Below are 16,584 nucleotides of genomic sequence, written 5' to 3' on the forward strand. Positions count from 1 at the left end.
GAGCCAACCCATACCCCAACAGCAGCTGATGATATACGCTCGGACAAGACAACATACACCATTGAGTTATCTTTACACAATAACCCCAAAACTCACCACTTCCATTAATTTCTATCCTGAAAAAAACCAAAAAACAAAACCCCTACATTTTGTTTATTTTATTATTATTTATTTTTAAAACATAATTCATAATATCCACCTTTAATATTTTGATCAAAACACTACCACTAATTAGCATCTGCATAATAATTACAGACATTTGTCCAAAGAAACAGCTTCTAAATTATAAATTAACAAAATTAACAGTAACTTCCAAATATCCAAATTTTGATATAAAAAAACACTACTATTAATTAACATCTAAATAATTATTAATAGAAATAGAAATAAAAATTTGAGCAAAAGAACAGTACCCAGAAGAAGGCAACAGAGTAAGAGAAACAGCTTCTAAGTTCTAAATTCACAGTAACCACTAAGTACCCATTTCAAGGGAAACCAAAGAAACCAAAAACCCCACAACAAAAAGAGAAAAAAACAGAAAATTAACATTTTCAGTAAGGCGGTGGAGGTGGTGGTTGCCTTGCAGTTGGAGCCCAGAGGACATCAGTAGGCAAGTGGCAGCTATACATGGACATCCCACATGACTGCGATGGCTGCGGCGCGTGCCCCCCACTCTCCACACCCCCAGACAACGGCGGCGAGTGGGGATCACCCGAACCAGAGTTCCTAACCGCCTCGTCTTCCCCGGGAAGCCGATGATAAGACGGGTTGTTAAACGACGCGGCGATGACGTACACAGTCCCAGCCGCCACGAGGGCCCCGGCCACTAAGCCGCCGACGATCTGGCCTTGCGGGCCAGCGAGGGAGATGGTGAAGCCGCTGGGGACGGAGACGGGGCAGGACGGTGTCGTTTGGGGGAGGAAGGTGGCGGAGATTGACAGGATGTCGAAGCGGCCATGAAAAGTAACAGTAGCTCCGGGTGTAGTTGACGGTTGACGGAGAGTGACGTTAGCAACGGTTCCGGAGCCGGTGAGAATGCAAAGGCCGATGTTTTTGCGACAGCAGAAGCGGGAGACGGCCTCGACGACGTCGCTTCCTCCCGGGACTTCGAGAATGTAGGGGCTCATAGGGGGCTCAGAGTCTCGGGTGATGATGACGGGGGGTTTGGGCTTGTTTTTGGAGCCAGGTGGACGGCCTCTGGGCCGTCTGATGACCTCGATGGTGGCGCCGTCGGCAGATGGGTTGGAAGGGTCGGCGGCGGCTGAGGACTTGGGGTTTTGGGCGGAGGGGTTGGTGGTGACGGTAGCGGTGCCGCTGCTGGTGCGGCTTGTGTCTTCTTCCTCGGAAGTCTGGCATTCGCGATGGGTGGTGATGGCTTGGAATGGGTTTGGGAAGTGGTGATGCTGGTGTTGCTGGGTTTGGGTTTGGTGGTGTTGCTGGGTTTGGTGTTGTAGGTGGTGGGGGTGGTGAAGCTTGGAGAACATGCTTTGAGTTTCACCCTTGGTGTCAACATATTCACCTTTCATCTTTGTTTATGTATTTTTGTTGTTTTTTTTTTTGGGATTTTGGGTTTTTTTCTCTCTCTCACTCTAGCTAAAACTAGGCTAGGTGTGTGATTGGTGGGTGGCTTTTGTTGTTGTTGATATATGAATAAAAAAAAGAAGGGAAGGAGGCGGGGGATTTTGGGGTGATGGGTTTTTGTGGATTTTGCTTGGATTTGTTTATGAGGTTGATAGAGAGGGAGGGAAGGGGGAGGCAAAGAAAAGAGAGATCGAGTAAGAGGAGAGAAGGGTTGGTGTTTGGATTTCTTTATAATAAATTGAGGATGAGGATCATGCTATGTATTCAACCAGACTAATGAGAGAGAAAGAGAGAGGAAAGAGAGGAGAGAGAGGGGAGGGGGAGGTGGGTGAGCTTGGAAACTAAGTAAAGACTAATGGCGCCGCTGGTTGGAAGAGCTAAAGTAGGGTCCACACATCACGCATGAGAGAGAGAGAGAGAGAGAGAGAGAGAGAGGTGTACAGCAGTCATTGAGGAAAATCAGAAAAATGGGTATTGGTTAACTCAACCCTTTGTTGCACCGCCTTACTATTCTTTTCTTCAAAGTTTGAGAGAGAGAGAGAAGAGAGAGAGAGATGGGATGAGTCTTTGAGGGCCTTCCTAATCCCGACCGAGTGGATTGAAAGTGACTGGGATTGATGGTCTAGTTTTGGGCAATGGGGGATGCCTTCAATATCTTTGCTTGTTTTCTTCTCTCTCTAGCTATCATTAGCACCATACCCCCTCTAGCTAGCCTGTACTGATTGGACTGGACTGGACTGCACTGCACTGTCATGCATTCTTAATCCCAACCCAACCCACAAAAAGATTCAAAGACAAAGAAACAGAAGATTGGCTTTGTTTAATTTCCATGCGCTTTAAAAACATGTTTTAAGCCTTGATCAAAGGGGGAGGAGGTTCAAAGCTCATTATCATCATTTTGCTTAGAAATCAATATTCAATCCCTCATTTTTGTATATAATATGGGATCTAGAAGAACTTTGGATTTGTCGCTTTCCCCAACTCAGAAAGATTGGGTACTTTTTTTTTCTTTTTTTTTTTGGTTTGTTGTCAATTTAAAACCAATGCAGATGTATAACCTAAACAAAAAACAAAAGTGGACCACACTCTGTGTCATGAATCATGATTAATGGACTGGCCATGGCCAAAAGAGTTGTCCTTACGTATAATAAGGACACTCTTTGAGCATGTACACACAACACAAATCAATTCCATATCAAGATAATCCTATTCCTATCCTCGTTTGGTATGTGAATTAGTTGTCTTAAAACTTATTAAATATTTGCTTAACTACTAGTTTTTATAGTATTGTAATAACCATTATGGAAAGCAGTCAAAGTCAATGCACCTTCTTGTTCTTGTAGTATCACCATCAAGGTTGGGGTTTAATAATATAATAGGATGCCAATTGGTTGGTTGGTGTTGGGTAATAAATATATCGGAAATCTCCAATTCAAATACCACTTTGTTTATTAAATAAGTCAGAAATCTCTAATTCAAATATGACACGTGTATTAAACGGGAAACAAGACACTACTTGTTAAAAAATCTCCATTGGATACGGGGCAGATATGGTATTGGCATCCACATCCTCGAATTCGGCTCGATATATAAACACTTAGATAATCAATATACTTAATACTTCCCATTCCAGCGATAAAAGGAAAAGAAAAATAGAACTAACCCCAACACTTATTGTGTGGCATCTGCTCTCACCCTCTCTCATTTTTGTTTCCTTCTTACATCAATGTATCTTCTCTGCTTATTGTTCTTTTCCACCTCCTCTCTTCTTCTTATTCTTCTTATTCTTCTTTTCCTCCTCCCCTTATTCTTGTACACACATCTTTCTCTTAATATCACGTATCTGTTTTTTTTCTCTGAATTTTTGTTGTTCCTAAATTTGATAAATAGAAACCCATTTCAACTATAAACATTGTTGATAAGTGGAAATGGGTGCAAAGTTATAATTGGCATGATTTGATACATTCTGGATTTTTAGATGCCTTAGCTATTCAATATCAGACCTGCAATTTTGTTTTGGTAACAAATAAGGCTAAGCTTAGGAGCTCTTCCATTTTGGCATGGAAGAATCGAGGATGAGGGATATCTCTCCGACTGGGATGGGAACGGGGATTCCCCGAAACCTCTTAAACGGGGACGAAGGCGGGGATGGGAAGCGGGGATGGGAAGCAGGGACAGGGATGGTATTGCAATACTTGGCCCCTACTAGGTTCGTTGCCATCTCTAGTGCCAACGGGGTCTAGCTCAATGAAAAATGGCCTTGAATTGCAGACAAATGGTCTCACGTTCAAACCCCCATAATGATTGTGTGTGTGTGTGAGAGAGAGAGAGAGAGAGAGAGAGAGAGAGAAACCTCCTCTCCTTGTAGTTTAGACTATGGCTGATTTTTTTTTAAAAAGAATTTGGTTGAATTGTTATTTAGATTAACTTATTAACTAGTTTAACTCATTTAATCATCTTAACCTATTAAGCATATTTAAACTCATTTAATCTAATAAGTATTTATATTTATCAATAATGTAACTCAAATATTTTTATAAGTAAAAATTACAAAGAGAATACCTGAGGGCAAACTAACGTAAGGGAATCCCAAAGAGCACCGAAGGTCATTTGAGGTGGAAGAGAGTGTATCCAAATATGTCTAGTGTGGGTGCTACGAGCAGACAACGCATCTGCCACAACATTGGCCTCTTGGAAAACATTGGAGAAGGAAATAGTCTCAAATCAAGGGATAAGATTATGCACATTGTGCACAATCGTAGCTCAGTGCCACGAAGTATTGATTTTGGTATTATTCGTGTTGATCATGAGCTTAGAATCACCCTCCACTTGAAACTTGGTAATAGGTTTTGCCTTGGTTATGATAAGGTCATCTTGTAAAGCTTGTCCTTCTGTTATCAACACATCAGCGTGTCGAAGTAAATAGAGGTACATGTAGGATTCCTTATAACAAAATCCGATGCAGCCTAAGTATCATGTTGGATTGAGCCATCAAAATTGAGTTTGTGGCAATGAGGAAGGGGTGGATGCCATGTGATGGGAGCGCATAAGCTATAAGGAGTTGGACTACTCCTATATGATGGGGGGAGTGGGCCTTGTCACAAGTCACATGTAGGATCGCTTCTCCAATGTGTTGTGCAATCATGATATCCTCAAATGCACTAACAATTTTATAATAATTTTGTAAATATTTTACAAAAAATACAAACTAAATGCAAAAAAATAATAATATAATTCTAACCAAATTAAAATTAATATTTAAAAGAGTTAAATGTGGCTTGTTGATATGACCTATTTATTAAATAGGTTGATTGATTGACCCAAAAATAAACGGGTTAATTGATTGATCCGAAACTCACCCATTATTTGGTAACTATGTTTTACCTCTATATTGTCAAAGAATATAATAATGTTACTAAGAAAACTATGTTAGTCAATCCTGTATAGGAAACCCAACTATAAATCTACTAGCTATATCCCACATGTCCTACTTTGTTAAAGAAAATTACGATAGACAACGACTGGGGTTTGTTTCGTTGTCTGTACAGTGAACGATTTCTTTCTATTTCGGGTCAAAAGTGAACGATTTCTTTTGGCTGGCCTATTCTTTTACGCAATGACTGTCGAGTTTTAGAAACAAATGGAAGTTGTTCTATGCGGTGGCTAAGTGATTGGCCACCCCTTGTACACACGAGTTAGGTCCGCATACATTAGAGTTGTTTTGAAAATGACATAGTCAAAATAATAATAGGTTTAGGCCATGAACTTCAAACCCTATAGCAGTAGAGCTAATGACTCACTATGAAAAGCTTTATTGAGAGTATTCATCGCATTGAAAAGTTAAGGGACATAATATAAGCTTATAAGGGATTGGACTATTCCAATATTGTCGATTGATTTTGAGGTGGAATCTCAGCTTCCTTCAGCTGTGGGCAAACCCCGGAAATAAATACTGAACAAAATGAGCTATTGATTCATGGAGAAGAATAGTCTCTACATAATTAAATTGTTATATATATATATATATATATATAGTTTTTTCGTAATAAGAAATTAAAACTAATAATATTCTTGCTTGGACTGTCAAATAGTAACAACCAGCGACCAGTTAGCATATATTCCTTTGTTTATAATATATGCTTGTCTGTATTGTGTGGGTTGGAGGGTTTGGGAAGGGAGGGGTGTGGTTCAGACAAAGATTTTGCTGATGCAACTTGTAAGTCGGTGAGACACCATTTTAGGACAGCCTTTGGCAGTTGTTGCACATGTCGACAACCGACTCAAATATACAAAATAAAGTTCAGATGATCATTGCTTTTCACAACAATGGCAATGCTTTGCTCACAAGCCAATTGGCATGGTCCATGGACTCAAATTAAAGCAATCCATCCTTGCCATTTTGGTATTCAATTTCCCTTTTTCATTTTTGGAACCCCAATGTCAAACCCTAATTGGGTAATGGAATAATTTGATATCCTACTACAAGTTTTAAGTAACTTAGTGCTATGAGTTAAGACTTGTCTATTTCAAATTCGAGAAAGAAAGTCACAATCTATGACTTTTTTTAGGTCTTAATGGACAAGGAATGACGTGTTCGAATATTAGACATCTTCCAACACGAGAAAGAGAAATATACAAAATACAGCTAGACCAAGAACTGATTAATATAAGGATACCACTTGCTATATATGTCACTGTATATCTATCACGCGATGATGAAGTGCACGACATTTTTGTCAGAAACAGAGATGTTTGATTGTTTGTATTCCAGGCTCATGGCCACTAAAGTATTACTAGTTGTGGGATTTGAAGTGGTGTTCTTTGGACTTTTTCCATTTGGTTTGTTTGACTGCTTGAGAAGAATTAAATCTCCTTCGCAAGTTGCAAGCCATTTAGGGAAGGGAGACATTGAAACTAGCCATTTTGTACAATTTTGTCCTCCTTTGGTTTAGAAAATAAAGAAAGAAAGAAAGAAAACCCTGATTTTATAGAAAATAAATTAGGTTTATTTAATCTCGATTAAAGTTCACAAACTCAAGCCAAAAGAGAGGCCAATTTTGTTTTTTTTTATATATAAATCAAACCTTGATATAAAAACTCAATAATTCTACATGCAAAATTTCAGAAAATTCTTCTAAAATTCCAAATAATCCAAATGAAATTATTATCAATGAAGTTTCCGACCCTCCCTCCCAAATAACTCATCACAAAGAAGAAAATAAAGATGTTATGCCATCACTCTTATGAACATTATTGATGTACATCATGATCACGATAACGACATTGTTCTATAGTAGCAAAAAAAATTTACTAGACAAAAGTCGGTCCAAGTTGGCGGGTAAGAATATTTCCATTTTTCCAAGCTAAAAAGAATAAGACTTAAATCAAACGTAAAGAGATTGCAATTTGCGAAATGATGTCTCCCCCATAGAAAGCCCCATAGCCTCCTAGGTGCCTATGAGGCTACCCACTCTCTCACTTTGGAAAAGAGTCGAATTTAAAAGCGTGTCTCGACTCAAGGTTAAAGTGGGCTGCGTGATTTTGAAGTAGGTACTTGCTTTTAGTTAAAAGCAAAAGTAAATTTTAGAATCACTGTTACAAGAAGTTAAACAGCTCTTGTCAAATTCTAACTCCTTCGAGCTTTGAACAGATCATCAACCCTGCTGTATCATATAAAGTTTTGTTATATATAATATTCTTCAAATTTACATAAATCATAGCTTCTAGTTTTTCTTGAATGATGGATGCCCTTATTTCTCCCAAAACACCCCAAAAAAGAGAGTACACATTCCTACTTTATGATCGAAATTACCTCGTTCTAATTGTTTTTTGGATTAAATTTTTTAATATATCATTAAAATTATTACAATTCATGACTTTCCATACGTTTAAATTAACACATAACCACATAAGTGAATCAAAAGTTATGTGGGTACCATGTTAAAGTCTGTTATTTAATATCCCCAAAATTAGGAATAAGATCAACTAGGGGAGTAGTTGATCCAATTCCAATTCATTGATTCTCCTATCTAAATTTTATGATCCATGACTTCAACAATCATGGTAAGTAAAAATTGATCAATCTTAAACCCTAAAATTATATTGATTTTATACATACAAAGAATACATAAGACAAGATACTATTTTAAAGGAATATTTTTGGCACTTTCAAAAAGCATGATGTTTGGGCTGCAAGACATGAATAAATTGTCAATAATGACAGTTTTGAATATACAAACATCACGCTGTAAATAGTCCGGTTGTGAATGTTTAGCTATAACTGTTAAAGTTGATTTTCTCACAAACCGTCACGGAATTTGCAAGCAAAAGCCCAAAAGTTGTGGTGACAAACTTGGTTATTACGTGTTCGTTCTGAAGATTCACGAATCTGGATATCTTGCAGCAGTAAAACTGTGAAAGGGATGGGTTTTATCATTTCATGTCAAGCCTGCATGAATAGAACTGACCATCGTTCTTTGATTAAGGCCCCGCTTGATTCATAGGAAAGGAGGCTTGGGGATGGAAAATGACATGGGAAGTGATTTCCCCTCAAATCTATTCCATGAACCAAACGGGGCTAAGAGTCCATTTGAAATTGTTTTTATTGAAAACACTTTTGCTCATAAGCGATTTTATTAGAATCACATTGAAATATGTATATAAAAATCCAAGTGCTTCATGAAAGAATACTTAAAAGTGCTTCATGAAAATATACTTAAAAGTACATTGAAGATTTTTTGTGAAACGTTGTTAGAATTGCTTTTTGGAGCTTGGCCATGTCTAAGCTAAATTGCTCAGGCATTTTAAGATAACTCCCTATGGAAAAGGCTCCATGATACATTCACTGGTTCATGACTTGGGTAATATCCCAAAGCTGCCTAACTAAATTAAGAAAACAACAGAAAAAAAAGAAGAAGACTGTTTTTGGTGGAGGCTCCTGACTTCTTTGGGAGTGATTTCATGCAGGGTTTGGTTATTTAATAAAAATACAAATAAACAACACCTATCAATGCAACATTCAGAAGATCAGGGGATTAAAAACAATTAGCTCGACTGTTTATCCATCATTACCACAAATGTCAAAAGCAAGCTCCTTGCCTTTTCATTTATTTCCTATTTCTTTTTGGTAGCTAAGCAAATTGGAGGTTGGTGCATGGACTTGCCAATATGACAAAGATCTCCATATAAATCAATGAAAATATGGTTTAAAAAAAAAATCCCATTGCAATTTGAGTGCATTTATATAGTTATTGAACAAGCACTGCAGAAGGAGCAATTTAATAATTCAATTGTCCTACTAAAAATCCAACGATACAGCCTAATGTTAGTCAAGAAATGAAACCACTGAAAAAGAATAGAGAAATATCCAGACCCACCAAAGAAGGAAAAGAGTGAGGGTTTCATAAGACATCTTGCAACTAGAACCCTTCTTTCCAATTCCTCCACCGTGAAATACCATTAACATATGAAGCTTTATTGTATCATATACGAGCAACATATGAATTGGCGAGCGTGACATATCTAACCCACCGATATGGATTATAAGTTCCAGATTTCTTTGCTATCTGCAAGTACTTTACCTTCATAGGCAAGAGATGGAAATAAACAACACAGTTTAGCTATCCAATCTTAACACATAAACAACATGAAAGTAATCATTGCACAATACACATAATGCAGGAACATGAACCCTCATTGCACAATCAAACACAAGGAAGAACGTATCAAGTAATCATTCTTCACCTATTGCCCTGTCAAGACCTACCTATAAAAGAAGTTTAGTAGTTTCTTTTCTTTTCTTTTCTTTTCTTTTTCTTTTTCTTTTCAAAAAAGCACTGGGGATAGCATTGTTATAGGGCTGGGGCGACTAATGCTAAGAGGGTGGGATAGGTATCAGGCATCATTGCCAACCTGTTCCATTACACATTATATTTTAAAATAAGAAATGACATTTTACGCATTTTTATAGCTCCATTAGAAATCAACCCTTTTTAAAGAAACCTTTTATGGACTATAACAAGGGCGTGCCATAGTCGAGGATTTAGGTTGGGATGGGATATGAAATCTGGACCCACATTCAACTCACAGATTCAACTGATAATGGTCCTTTCAAGTCCAAAACGAGATAGCTTTAGAGAAACTGTTATTAGCTTTTTTATGCGCCTATGTAAACAGTTTTATAAAGACACCTGTGACCTAGTGACACGGATTGTATGGACAATTAATCAAGATGGGCTAGCAGCCCAACCCAACTCGTAGGAACACAACCTGACCAAAAAGACTCGCATAGCAACAGGATACGAGCAATGAATTCAACAGGACTCTCATAAAGAGATGAACAATATACAGAAAAGATATTAACCATATAATTTACACCCATTGCATGGTTTGAGAGAGGTAAGTATGAAACTTATGACAATGGCTTACCTGAAGTCTTGAAGAATTATACATAGGTATTGTAAACGTCATGCTAACTGGACCGGATTCTTTTGTTATATTTCCTGCATTGAGCATGTAATGTCATAAATGTGTACATAACATGCGTATCTGAACGAAAGCAGTGAAGGAGATACTAAACCCATAGTAAAACAATGATAAAATTATACCATGTGCTTCCGGTGAAAAGGTCAGTCTGGCACGCAGTGTATGTTCAGATCCACCAACAATCTGTTTTGCATTGAACTTGTCAGTATGGTAGATGCATTAAATGAGTGAAAAGTCAAGCACTGCTAAAAAGACTACTTAATAACTCAATAACATGAACACATAACAAAATTGATGATAAATTATTGCCTTCTTTAAACCCCATTCAAGTCTCTTATTTGCTTCCTTGAAATCTGTTGTTTGCCCAACTGCTCCCGGTTCCAACTCAAAACTGGCTCTGAAATAAAGAACAATGGCACAAAAATGTCAACATTGAAATACGATGAAAATTTTATAGTGAAATTCAGCATCTAATTAATAGATTAAGAGTCATGCAAAAACACTTAACCATTTCATCATATCAAATGGTATAGTGATGGCATTGAATAAAACCTAATATTCTCTTAGCAATAAATAATAAGTAAAAAGTTACCTGATTGTATATTTAGGTAGCGGCATTTGTACAGCAATTGTATTTGAAGTAATGTTTGATGGGAACTCAGCAAATATTTTCAGAATCACTTCGGCCTACAGTGGCAATTCCAAACTGTAAATTCCTACCAGCACTACTACATGATCTATAAATGATATTGAATAATACAAAGTCAAAAAGAATACATATTCCACAAAGGCCATTATAATAGTGTAAGTCCAGGGCAGTCAATATCTTGATTAAAATCTGGTTCTTTATCTTCCTGAATATTTTTTTTTTGGGGTTAATTTCACAACCTTAAACCATAAGATGAAACTTATGAAACATTATTCACCTTAAGCGCTCCTGCTTCTTCAATCAAAGCATTAATACGAAAAGGAGGCTTGAACTCCTGAGTCATACGGTAGTTCATGACAGGAAATTCACCATCAGGGGGTACCTAAAATTAGTAGCACAGAGCACCCATTAATCATTTAAACAACAGATGTCAAATTAGTCGAATCCTTTTATCTAAACAAGAATAATCTGGCTCATTTTCACTTACCAGGGTCAGAGTTTTGTCTACTTCAAAATTATCAAGACGTACAGATTCGTGAAAATTACAATCATCAAGTATCACTGCTCCTGAGCCAAAGGAACTCCTATAGTCTGTAAGAGAAAGCAGCATTTGAGATTGTGAAAGGACTAGATATAAGTTTGATAAGAAACACTTGCCAAGATATAAACATATTAAAGCTACACCGAAGCATTGCAGTTGATGATTGTAGCCACTAGTATCATATAGTTCAAAATATAAGAAAGAGGGACTTTTCTTGAGGTCATATAATCCATTAAAAATCTTACCTCAAATTTTTAGTTCATCAATCTAAAAACTAGAAAAAATTTCACAACTTAAAATCTTAAAATCAGACCATCATGCTTTGACCATAACACCTCAGACAACTCCATGCACCCACCATACACATGAAAATATTGATTTTCGAAAGATAGTTGTGAACTTGTAAAACATAACAGCAATTTGGTGCCATGTAAGATAAATACCATATGCCGATCCTCCACCTCTTCCTATGCTCAGGTCCTCATTAAGAGCTAATCGGATTTCTGGATTGCCAGTGAGATAGCTCTTCATTTGAATGGTGCCATCAATCTCAGAAGTCAGTATGTACCCCTGTATAACAACATTAGATTAACTAATAGGAATACAACAATGCTGCACATCTAATTGACTATATAGTACTGTTACCAATATATTGAATAAATATAGGCAAGTTCAGGAAAAGCCTAGAATTAAGTCAAAAGAATCTGCTAGTAAAGTTTATGTACCACATGCATATTTACAAGAATGATTGATGTGCCATTTGATTGGTTGGTAAATACTTATCCATTTTAAAAGTTTAAGGCTAAAGCTATGAGCAGTAGAACCTCAAAGATTAGTTTTCATCCAGACGCAAGTGCCCGAGATGAAAACTAGGATTTTAGTATTTATTTTACTTTCAGCTCTTACTTCAAAAACCCTAATATTAGCTGCTACTGAGCAACCTGTTCCTTGATAATCAGTCCCTCTATGGTGTTTGAATCCATCTAAAACATAATTTATACTATCTTTAAAGAACAACATAAGTGGAATTTCCATATAAGGTCTATAAAAGAAAATGCTTGAAATTAGATACAGCCTAAAGGGATAAGCAGTCACCTTTGGATAGCAAGAACACAACAGAATAAAATTTAAATAGATGTCGTTGATCTCATTCAGAAGAACCACTGGACATACAATATGACATTAAAAAGGACAGAAGGTATGCAGGATTTCCTTATCAAACCAAAGAAGTTCATGATAACACTTGGCTAAGATAGCATCAAATTTTGCTAGTTAGAAACTGTAAGATCTTACTATTATGTCTACTATAATTGTTATATTTTAATGCTATCAGGAAAGAGTGGTTGCACATAATAGTCAACAAAAGACACAAATACCCACACTAGAGCTAAAAGTAACACTGATCTTCTCGATTATATCCACAAAAATTTCCTCCCTCTTCCTACCGCCAGGCTCACTTGCAACAACTGATTTTGTGACAGCTGTTCCAGGCATTCTCTTTGTCCCTTGCTGCATGCATCAGTTTTGGTAGTCAATAACTAAAATGCTACTAAGTTAACAACAGAAATAATATTCCACATATGCACAATTTATTTTCTGAAGTAATTAATTGATAGATGACACCATACCATAAAAAGGCCAGTAGGGCCAATAGATGATAAACGTGCAGAATCAAGAATAATTGGCTCATTAAAGATATAAGACTTCAACAGTTCAGTTGATGTTGTTTGCACAAAGCCAAAATCCTGACATGAAAAGACAACAGTCAACTCACAAGTGATTCAATATATTCTCAATTTCCATGGATGATATTATCACAAAGTTTGAATGCACTTATCAATTTTATCAGCATCTTTTGTTTCCTTTTTTATTTTTTATTTATATGAAACACAAACTTTCATTGGATAGAAAATGAAAGTTATAACACAGGGGACAAGGTGTTCCCTGAACATCACTCATCAAAAAGTAAACCCATCGCCAACACAATAAATAGCATGAAAAGACCAGTCCCAAGATTCTGAAGAAAAGTCCACAAGGATGTCCAGACTCCAACTCCATCTCGCAAATTATCAATATCCTTTCCCTAGCACCCTGAAAAATTATCTTGTTCCTCTTCATCCATACAACCCAAAATATTTTCAATACAACACATCTTCTTAGTACCAAACCCCTTTTCCTCCCTCCAAAAAACTATAAGATTTCACACAGTAAAGCATCACAGGAAGCTAGGATTGCCCAACTCAAGCTGGCCTTATACAGCCTTAGCCTTATCGACAAAAAAATACATAACTGGGCAAGGGAGCAGTCAGTAGTTTGTATATTCAGCATTGCCTTTGCAGAATACACACCATTGAGGAGAAAGAGACCGACAAGGTTTCCTCCTCTGCACCATGCCAAGGTGCTCACCTTCCCATGAGCAATAACTGAAGCTAGAACCTACACCTTAGGGGTACTTCGGCCTTCCAAATTGCATTAGAGGGGCCACAAAGAGGAAAAGAAGACTCATCCATTAGTTTCCATGAATAGGACTTACAAGAAACAACTCCTGAAAACTTGAAAGCCCAAGTTCTCCTAACCTGCATAGATGGGATCAACACCACATTTTTAAGAATAGGTAGTAACTCTGTTAAGTTCCCCACTTATGAGTCATTCACGTTTCAAGGGTTCAAACACAAACTAGCACTGGGAGCATTATGAGATCGTGATAATCTGTACAAACGAGGAAGAGAATAAAATTTTGTTTCCCCCCACCCATTCTCTTCCCATAAACTTCACCCTTTCTCTATTCCCCACCCCGAATCTGCAAAGAAAAGCAAAAGAATTTAGGCCTTGAGAGATGTCATTCAAAGGGCACTGACTTGAACCCCTGATCACGATGTTATAATCCCAGCCATTCTCATACAGCCTATATTCACTCTTAATGAGAGCCTGCCATATTAAATTCCTCTCCACCTAAAAGCCCCATAACCTTTCTCCCAACTTAAGCTTTATTTCTCCTTGCTAAGTTCTCCATAACCTTTTCTCCCAACTTAAGCTGTATTTCTCCTTGCTAAGTTCCCCACTCCTAAACCCCCTTTCTCTTTCATTGAGTCACCACATCCCATTTAACCAAGTGATCCTTTTTTCCTCCCTTCATTGCTTCCCCCAAAATTAAAAAAGAATTCTTATAAAAAATCTCCAGCCTCTAGACCACAGTTGTAGGAATCTTAAATAATGACAGGTAATCTCAAAACTGCTTGAATAAATGCCAATCTTCTCCCTCTAAAAGGAAACCTCTACTCTACCCTTCTGCTAGTGAAATTGTATCTTCCTTATCCATATATTTCAAAAACATAAAGTTATAACACTTCTCAAAAGAAAGGCTAGTTATTGCATTCTAAAATTCCAATCTCAAATAATCCAATTGATACACACACACACACACACACACATATATATGCTAAACTTTAGTTTGAACAATTCTAATTAAAAGCACTAGTCCTTCGGATAATTGTAAGAATATAACCTGGGGGTGAGGGGAAATATCAGGGACAGGGACAAGTAATGTTTACAAAATGATCAACAGGACGTTAATTCTAGATTTACAGAATATGGTAACTAACAAATTACATTTTAAATTTTCAATCTAATATAAAAACTATCTTAGCGCATAGTGATGATAAGAAGCATGATGTCATATATGCTAAAGAAAGATCCACCGAATAAGTTAAAAAAAATATAAGAGGCGCTTACCATGACTTCATCAAGCAACTCGTACACAAGCACAAAATTCTTCCTTATTGAATCTTCATTGAGAACTCCAACATAATCTTTGATGACACGGGCAATTCTTTGAAGAAGTTCCAAGACAAGAGATGGCGATACATTAGCTCTTGTGGTTGCAACAAATAATAGTCCAACAACCTTCACATGAAAGTAGTTGACACCATCCACATTCTATCGATTGAGTAAAGAAAAGGTCAGCACAAGATACCAAATATCCATTCCATACCCAATCAAATATGCACGCACAAAGGGTTATAAACCAAGACAAGACCTACTGTAACAAAGCAATACAAAAAGAGTGAAATGACAAATCAATATCATGATGTCCAATTAACCACTTTAATGGGTACACTGCGTACTTGGAACCCATTTTATAGTTCCAGATATTCAAGGGAAAATTAACCCATGCCAGACATTCCTCAGTAAGATAATACCTACAAAGACAGGTGGTGCTTCCTCTTGCCCATCTTCTTTCCAAAACTTCACCTTCCGGAAAAATATCTCCGCACTTCCTTTTGGTACTTCACCGCGATCTGCATTAAAAAATTCATATATCAAGAAACATCTTTCAGCACTAAACTCCATCAGAACATATTTCTCAAATGCTTATTTATTTAGACTTTCTTATGTTGGAACCAAAAAAAAAACGTTTCTTTAGACTTGTTTTTCTATCTCTCGTCATACCCATTTCCAAAAAGGTCAACATGGTACCAAATTCTTCAAAAACAGAGCTCAATTTGTCTCTTCATAAATAAAAAATATTTGGGAAAATTAGCAGTATGCATGTTCGATCTAGGAAAAACCGCTAGAGTCTAGAGCTGAATAAAACAGTGTTTTAGAGCTAACTTGAAATACCAAACGCAACAAGTGATCTAAACGAAGATTTAACTACATAGGAACTGAGTTGCTGAACATTTTAGATCGGAATTAAAAATCTGAGTGACTGAAATTTGAGATTGGATCAGTCGAGAGAAAGAGAGGAGAGAGACTGACAGTCGCGGAAGACGATGTTATCGCCACGCTGTGAGAGCACGAAGAACTGCGAGATCATGGCTTTGCTTACTTCTTTCTCCTCCCTGTGTCCGAAATGCGGTGGGTGTTCCTCAAGCTCAGCTGTTGAGTTGAGGCCCCGATTGCTTTTGTTCGTATATTAGACCCAACTTCGCTCAGCTAATCAAGTTTACAGTTTTACTTTTTAAACCGTTTTGTCTTTTAATTTTATCATTTTTTTTCTTGATACTGGGATTTCGCATTTGGTACTTATTTCAATATTACCAGCCCCTTCATGCGCGTGCCAATCTCCTCCATACCATTAAATATCACATTTCATCTTACTTTTTGTTAAAAAAATCATTTACCTTCCATTTCGTAAAGGAATTGAAAATTATATAGAATTCTAAAATGATGGAATATAGATTTCCATCATTTCAATTTCTGGCAATTGAAGATTTCAGTGTTTGGATTTATGTATGTCGAATTTTGTAAATGACAGAATTTTGTAAATTGCACTATGAAAATTGTGAAATGACTCCTATTTTGATGGAAATTAAACTTAAGAATTTGA

The 16,584-nt window shown here is 37.0% G+C and overlaps 2 protein-coding genes across 2 annotated transcripts; both read right to left on the reverse strand.

Annotated features, from left to right (window-relative positions):
- Positions 1-284: 284 nt before the first annotated feature.
- On the reverse strand, positions 285-1,991 carry LOC110752020 (Putative AT-hook DNA-binding family protein). The gene has a single exon (XM_021952597.2). It carries the CDS (start codon positions 1,524-1,526, stop codon positions 552-554), a length of 975 nt encoding a protein of 324 aa, XP_021808289.1. The 5' UTR covers positions 1,527-1,991; the 3' UTR covers positions 285-551.
- A 6,789-nt stretch (positions 1,992-8,780) lies between these two features.
- LOC110751961 (Clathrin adaptor complexes medium subunit family protein) lies at positions 8,781-16,175 on the reverse strand. The gene is made up of 13 exons (XM_021952533.2): positions 16,014-16,175; positions 15,459-15,553; positions 14,988-15,191; positions 12,884-13,000; positions 12,636-12,764; positions 11,699-11,825; positions 11,202-11,305; positions 10,992-11,096; positions 10,658-10,752; positions 10,375-10,462; positions 10,188-10,248; positions 10,009-10,082; positions 8,781-9,161 (listed from the first exon to the last, which is right to left on the reverse strand). Exons 1-13 carry the CDS (start codon positions 16,069-16,071, stop codon positions 9,063-9,065), a joined length of 1,356 nt encoding a protein of 451 aa, XP_021808225.1. The 5' UTR covers positions 16,072-16,175; the 3' UTR covers positions 8,781-9,062.
- Positions 16,176-16,584: the final 409 nt, after the last annotated feature.

Source organism: Prunus avium, chromosome 1, assembly GCF_965620075.1.
Source record: "Prunus avium chromosome 1, drPruAviu1.hap1.1, whole genome shotgun sequence".
Taxonomy (NCBI): Eukaryota; Viridiplantae; Streptophyta; class Magnoliopsida; order Rosales; family Rosaceae; genus Prunus; species Prunus avium.

Coding starts and splice junctions, on each gene's coding strand:
- LOC110752020 (XM_021952597.2), bottom strand. CDS start 1,526: ATGAAAGGTGAATATGTTGACACCAAGGGTGAAACTCAAAGCATGTTC.
- LOC110751961 (XM_021952533.2), bottom strand. CDS start 16,071: ATGATCTCGCAGTTCTTCGTGCTCTCACAGCGTGGCGATAACATCGTC. Junction 11,306..11,698: donor AGGTGGAGGATCGGCATATG/GTATTTATCTTA, acceptor TTTCTCTTACAG/ACTATAGGAGTTCCTTTGGC. Junction 10,463..10,657: donor CTACCTAAATATACAATCAG/GTAACTTTTTAC, acceptor TCTTTATTTCAG/AGCCAGTTTTGAGTTGGAAC.